Here is a 7,301-nt window from a genome sequence, read left to right on the forward strand (position 1 = left end):
AAAGATAACTGCTGCCGCCAATCAATCTGATAAGAGTTAGGTGGTCATTCCCCAAACTACATGAAAACTGATCACTAAACAGTGATAAATATTGCATCATAAAATTTGAGGCTGCTTTACGATCTCTAGTATTTGTAAAGTTTTGACCTGACAATCCTTTTTAATCCAAGAAGAAAAATCTGAAATATTAAAAAGGTTCTAAATATTTTTCTAACCATTCTGCTGTTACAAATTGTGATTTATGTTAGAAGCAGAGGTGACCACTCCCAGTTTTTGCAGAAATGCCTCATCCTAACTTTTGCACTGTAGACTGTTTTCAGCCTAACCTGAGTTTCTAACATGCCTACCATCTGATCGTAGTCACTAGCCCCTTTCTCTATATATAGAATAGAGATTATCTGGGTATCTCTATCATTATCCCTATTTCAGCAATTTATGAGACATTTCTTAATTGGCTTACTGTTTTGTGTCCATTCTGACACGCTACATGTAACGCAGTTTGTCCCATGGCATCCTCCACATCCACATTAGACACATGCTGGACCAGATCATGCAGAAGCTCTGTTCTGCCATTAACTGCCAACCAATGGATCTGCAGCAGAGGATCACATCAACACTTTCATTCTAACAAGCAGAAAATACAGCAGCAATTTGTTTGGAAAAGGCAACTTTATGCTAACAAAGTCAAACATCATTAACTGTAAACAACTCACAGCAGTCAGGCCCTCATTGTTGCAGATATTGACATCAGCATTATATTCCAATAATTTGCCCATGCACTTCTTCTGTCTGAGGAAATAGTAGAGGAGATGGTTGGTTACACTTCAGTCTTAATGCACATATAATGACTCGAGCCCGAGAGTCTAAACATGGTCAGTTCTCCTGAGCAACATGTCCAACACAAGCCTATAAAGCAGAGCTGTCAGAAAAAAACACAATAATCTTTGCTTCAACAATTTAAATTCTGAATGTAATTAAATTCAGAATTTAATTGATTAAATTAAATGTAGTTACATTTAATAGAATGAAGAAAGGATGGCAGTGGTTAGTCATGTTTTACCCATTCCTAGCAGCTAGGTGCAGAGGGGTGCAGCCAGAGATGTCCTGATAGTTTGGATTGGCTCCTCTCTTCAGCAGCAGAACCAGACACTCCACTGACCCACAGCTGCACAACAACACAAAAGTTTGTTACTAAACTGACAAGACAACTGTTTAAAAAAGAAGAGTCAAAATTCTCATGTGACATGACCGCACCAGAAACCAAGGCTAAAATCACATCAGAGTGCAGCTGGGAGCCGCCTACAGAGATGATGTCTTTAAACTTCAGCTTCAACTGCATAGGAGCAGCTCACATGTGGCTTTAGGTCCAACTTAGCAAGTAGCAACAGCACCCGAAATGTTTCTGAGACTTATGATAGAGATCTCAGAGCTCAGACTTTTTATTTCAGAAGATGGATCCAAAAGTGTGTTGAAATAAATAGCTTCTCTTTGTCATTGTCGCTGTTCTGAAAACACACCTGCTACTTTTTACCCGTCATTTTTGTTATTGAAGTCATTTATTAGGAATGATGATCATTGATAAAGTCATCTGCTTCATAAATGATGATCATGGAAAAACAAACAAACAAGTAAATAGGTGAGAAAAGGTGAAATTGTTCCTTGTTTTTTGGAGAATTTAATGGAAAATTAAAGAATAATGACAGTTATATTAAGATCATCTAAACAAACTCTTCTCTGCAAAAGTAATCCAGCCATAAGTATTGAAGAATCGGATGATTAAGAATATGCAATCATTTTCATGCATCTGTAATTATTTTTTATATCTGCAAAGTTTGAAAATATCAGTTTTATCAGACTTATGGGAATGAAGAACTTAAAAAATATGTCAAATTAGTAGAAACAAAGCTTACATGTTGGAATGTGTCTGAGATGGGAAAAGGTTTTCAAACCCGAGAAGTCATCAGCTCTCTGGGCAGGAGAACAGCCACAAAGGGTACTGCAGTAAAAACTGATGAATTACCAAACATCAATGGATGAAGGATGACAAGAGGGACGAAAGCAACTGCTGCAAAGCGCCATAAAGGGGCAGAATCAATCTGGGAAGGACATTGTTGGGTCCTCCAAACAGACAACCCAAGATCAAAAATATTTTATGTGGATTTGGCCCCAATGTGGCTTTTTTGACATTCATGCCACATTTGTTTGTATGTCCTTTTATGGACAGAAGTGAAACTTACAAGTCAACAATGGAAAAAAAAACCAAACTTGTTTCTCATAGTTTTCAAACTGTTTAAACTATTGACTATCTTACTTTTTTTTTAAAGTAACCTTGTTCCTTGACTTGATAGTAAATGGCTTATCAAGTCAGAGGATTCCAAAATGTTTTACACTACAATCAGTAGATGGAGAACTGCAACACATCAGATGCCACCTGAGCATCTGGAAGCAGCAAGGAGCTGTACTACTTTTTAAGTAGCATAACTGTGATACAATTTAAATAGATAAAAATGTATTTGCTGCTTCCTTTATTTTGAGAAGAGAGGAGCAGAAATGTAGCCATACTGCATCTTACTTTGCAGCAATGTGTAGCAAGCTTCTCTTTACTCGTCCAAAGGCGTAGTTCACATCAAACTTGGAATTGAGGAGCAACTCTGACACAGACCTTTCAGAAAACAAAGCAAAAGTAAAAAGATAGAAAAAATAAATTTTCTATGGAACAAAAAGCTATAAAATCATAACTTTACTATGCATAACCTCCATATTGGTCAGTCATGTTTCGACACACACTTTCTAAAGAAATTTTACAGCAGCACATAGATGTGACTCTCACCTGTGCTGGTCAGCCATGACCATAGGCATGAGTGTGTAGACTGCCGTCTCATTGTCTGCAGAGATAAATGAGGGGAACAAAAGCAACATTAAACATTTAAATAGAGAAAAATCTCATTTAAGTAAGCTAATGCCAGATGGTTGAATGGGCATGTTTAGTATCGGTGCTAAGAAAATTGCCATAGGGCATTGCTTCTCAATATGCCAAAAACTTAAAAAAATATAAAAAAAAAGTATTACAGCACAGAACAGACTTTAAGCAAGATTCAATTTGTTCAAGTAAGACATGTTAAGAACATTATGCTTTAAGTTTAAGACCAACGTGAATTATGAAACATAACTTACTTTGTTTAACAGTTTCTATTTGAGTTACTTGATAGGATAAACAAGTTAGGACCTCATGGTGGAACAGTTGGTAGCATTGCTGCCGTGCAGCACCAGGCTCTTAGGTGCTGGTTCAGGTCTGGCCAGGGTCTTTCTGCATGGAGTTTACAGTTTTTTTTCCCCTTGACTAAGCAGATTTTCTCTGGGTACTCCAGCTTCCTCTCACAGTCCAAAAACATGACTGCTAGCTTACCTGGTCTCTCTAAAGTTGGCCTTAAATATGAGTGTGTGTTCTCTGGACATGGCAACCTGTGACCTTACAGTACAGAGCAAGCTTCTAATTAACAGTTACTGATGACGATAGGTTTGAGAAAACTATTAAAATTGAAGTTTTCAAGCAAAGCCATCTTAAACGTACCTTTGACCATGCTGAAGTACCAGATAGCAGATAATGAAACCAGAACATTTGGATTGCCTTACACAAATTATTTTCAACACTTAAAGCTTCTCTGAATCAAGAGGTTTGTAGTTCTGTCAAAGTTTTAAAAATACCTTAATTCCTCAACCAAAGCTCCAAATTAAGTAACAAATAAGTGCCACCAGCATAATTCTCAAAAAGAAAGAAAATGTTGATAGAAGATGTAATAAAACATACCTTCATGGTGCAAAAAAATGAGTGTATAAATTGCTTAGGCCTACAATTTAAATAATTACATTTAAAACCTTCCAGAAACACTGATGAACACCTTGGGTGCCGCTTCTTGTCTGTTAAGTACAGGAAACTCAGGTATCAATTGTTTATTAAACTTGGATAATTGAGTTTTGAAATGATGCACACAATTCTGTAAGATGTGATTAATTCTTGTGTTATTATGTACTGTGGCTTTCAAAAATGTCATACCACTTGGATTTTTCCATATTTTGTCATATTACAACCACATATATGAATATAATTCATTGGAATTTAGTGTGAAAGACCAACACAAAGTGATACCGCAGAGCTTCCTTTGCGGTGAGTGGGTAATGTGGAGGCGTATTTTAAATTGAGGAATCGTGTTTTACCAGGCCAACGTCCCACTACATTTATCAGGCACTTTGTTCATATAAGTTAGGGTTAGGGTTAGCCCTAACCCTATACCTTTTAATACAGCAGCAACTTTGGTGAGAGAGATTAGTACTCATTTGTAGGGCAGAGATCAATTTTCCACTGTTGGAGTGTTTCCAATTTAGTATGGGGTTTCAAATCATTCCAAATCACTGTGTTTAGTGTTTTTTTAATACTATATGTCTGTGATTTGAATTAAATCTTCATTTAACATAAGTCATCTAAAAAGTAAAGCTGAAGATTTGATGGAACCTCCATTCCCAGGATTTTCTCCCACCATTCTCCAGTGTGTTTGGATATCTGGAAAATGTCAGAATGTGTGTATCGTCTCATTCTCCCCTACATTTTCTCCTGCAGCATGCAGTTGAGTGGTCCTTTATAAAACTAAAAATGATAAGAGGGGTGTAAAAAAAACCTAACTTTCAATTTCCAGTAAAATATTTCCCATATTTGACTGTTAATCCCTCTTTGACTGTCTTTCCACAGGCTGTCTCATACTTCATCATCTATCAAGATATTTAACTCCAGTCCCCAGTACTCTTTTATACACCAGGTACTCTGGGTAATACCAAGTGCCTGAGATTTGTTATGATTTATTCTATGTACTGATGTCTCTGCATATGTATATAAGCATGAACATAAGTACTAGGATAGATGTCTGTGAATGTTTAATAAAATGCAGTACATCATCTGCAAATAGAGTCATTTTGTGGACTGTTTCGTCTCTATCTGCTATTCCTGGAATCTGCAAAATTTGCCAAATAGCCTCCACTAATGGTTCAATCCAAAGAGCTAAGCGAAGAAGTGACATTCAATCTCCTTGTCTTACTCCTCTTCACACTTCAATAAAGTCACGGCTTTTTTATTTTTGACCTACTGTTTTCATAAAAAAAATTGAACCAGTTAACAAAGTTCCCAGTAAAGTCCATTTCAATGAGAGTGTGTTCCAAGAACCTCCAGAGTACTCTGTTGAATGTCCTTTCTGCATCTAAACTAAGGAGCATCGATGGTTCTTCTCTTGCCATTCTGAACTACAACTTTAAAGTTTTCCTGACATAATTTAAGTATTGATGTATTGTTTGATGTATTGGTGCTGTGTGGGAGACTGAACTACAATTTCTCTGAGGGTAAATCCTAAAGGGATGAATAAAATTTCTATCTATCTATCCATTTTATACGTTATATTTATAAGTCCCATCTGATCCGGCTTAATTAACTGTTTTACATAATTCTGCACTCTGGTCTGGTAAAATTGAAGTTTCTATCTCGCATACAGAAGGCTTATGGGGCAATAACTGGAACTTTTTATTGAGTCCTTTCCATCTCTACACAATACTTTAATAGCTTCTGACCAATCATCAGGCAGATTTCCCAAAGCTAATACATAATTTTAAAGTTTACATAATATAGTTAAGAAATAATTTATGAATGTTTTATAATATTTTCCTGAAAATCCATCTGTTCCTGGTGACTTATTTTCTAATTGACTTATAGTTTCTCTAAATTTACTTTCTTTAATAGGTTTGGTTAAACTCCTTTTGTTCGTATATCCAGTTTAAAATTTGTAAAGGATTCTTACAGGTTTTCTACTCTTGATGACTGTTCCTGTCTGTAATATTCAGCAAAATTAATTGATATTGCTTTGGGGCTTGTTTTGATTTTATATTGATCATGCTTTTAATTTTAGGAATTACACAACTAGATTGTGCCTTTTTTATTGAAAAACTAAGAATGTGCTGGCTTTGTTTCCCATTTCATATTACCATTTATGATTTCAGAGTATCCTCTGCTTTATATGGTTCTAACTCATCTAGCTTTGTTCTGGTGTCCTTTAGTTTAAGATTTTCTTGTCTTCCATGTTGTAAATGGTTCGTTTCTAGTGTCTTAATTTCCAATTCAAATTCCAGCTGTTATGTTCTTCTTTCCTCAATCCAAAAACTACAGAAATTAATTGTCCCCTCTTTCTCTAACTGCCACTTAATGTAGTACTCCAAGTTAACTGTAAAAATCATATATATATATATATGTATATATATATATATATAAAGGAGGATGAGACATCTGTCCAACCTCCTTCAGCTTGGCAGGCACTCGTCTTCCAGTCAGCAGCATTTTCACACAGCTCAAAGGAAAAAAATAATTAGTTCATCTTATGACTACAAACCTTGAAAACAAAAGCACTTTTGCACCCTTTCAACAGCTAATCGTTAAACCATGTTAACTTATAAGTGAGTACAGGAACCCAGTCAGGGATCTGAATCATAAACAGACATGCTGTTAGAATGAACAGAACATGTTACCCTCTGGAAGTTCCACGGTTCTGGCCCGGCGGAGGGAGCGGGTCAGACGGCTGAGCTGTACATTAAGCTGCTCCATCGCCCGTTCCATCATAGGTGAACTGGCGATGCGTTTGAGCCTAATTCGCCGTACTTATTGGTTGCTCATAGAGTTGTGTTGTTCATGGATCACGTCCATTGACGCCGACAGAAGATAAACCGTTTTTCTAACAGACAAGCTGATTTACTGGGCGTTTAAATGGTTCCTTCCGCCCGTAAACCAGCGTTGTTCCCCTGATTCTCACGCTTCCTGTTGTGATGACGTATGAGTGACGTAATCTTAAAGTTAGAGAGCTAAAAGGTCGGTTCGAGGTTAACTGATCATTAAAGGGGCAGTTTTATGTACTTTCAAGGCACAATCAAGAAAATGTGTCAAGATTGTGGGTTGTAGTTCATTTTGCGTTTTGTTATTATTTGTTATTTGCTATTATTTGTGCTCTTTAGTTCTTTCAATTGGCTACCTCGTTTCTAATTTTACTTCTGTTCCTTCCTTCTTAGTTATTCTAGTTATGTTAATTTCTTGTGTCTAGTTCTTTTCTTAGTTACTCTAGTTTTCACTATGTTTCTTATGTCTAGTTATTTTTTAGATTCATTTCCTAGTCCCTCACCCCGTGTCACTTCCTCTTTCTCTCTCTCCTCAGCCTGCCTTCTGCTCTCTCCCCACACCTGCAACCCATCAGGTGTGGGCCTCATGCATAAAAGAATGC

At 36.6% G+C, this 7,301-nt stretch overlaps 1 protein-coding gene across 4 annotated transcripts in view; it reads right to left on the minus strand.

The window, feature by feature from the left end:
* hace1 (HECT domain and ankyrin repeat containing E3 ubiquitin protein ligase 1) overlaps positions 1-6,844 on the minus strand; it is a 36,086-nt gene extending 29,242 nt beyond the window's left edge. For 3 of the 4 annotated variants that reach the window (XR_478188.2, XM_007578993.2, XM_016664654.1), the window contains exons 1-6: positions 6,559-6,844; positions 2,831-2,885; positions 2,573-2,662; positions 1,061-1,165; positions 714-789; positions 461-592 (exon numbers count right to left, since the gene is read on the minus strand). Coding sequence is in view for 3 of the 4 variants with exons in the window: in XM_007578993.2 (XP_007579055.1) it covers positions 461-592; positions 714-789; positions 1,061-1,165; positions 2,573-2,662; positions 2,831-2,885; positions 6,559-6,649 (549 nt within the window). In the remaining variant the exon portion in view is untranslated. Of the gene's footprint in view, positions 1-460; positions 593-713; positions 790-1,014; positions 1,166-2,572; positions 2,663-2,830; positions 2,886-6,558 lie in introns of those variants that run through there. The other variant, XM_016664653.1, reaches the window with a different exon arrangement.
* Between the last annotated feature and the right edge of the window lie 457 nt (positions 6,845-7,301).

Source organism: Poecilia formosa, unplaced genomic scaffold (genome assembly GCF_000485575.1).
Source record: "Poecilia formosa unplaced genomic scaffold, Poecilia_formosa-5.1.2 Scaffold503, whole genome shotgun sequence".
NCBI classification, from domain to species: Eukaryota; Metazoa; Chordata; class Actinopteri; order Cyprinodontiformes; family Poeciliidae; genus Poecilia; species Poecilia formosa.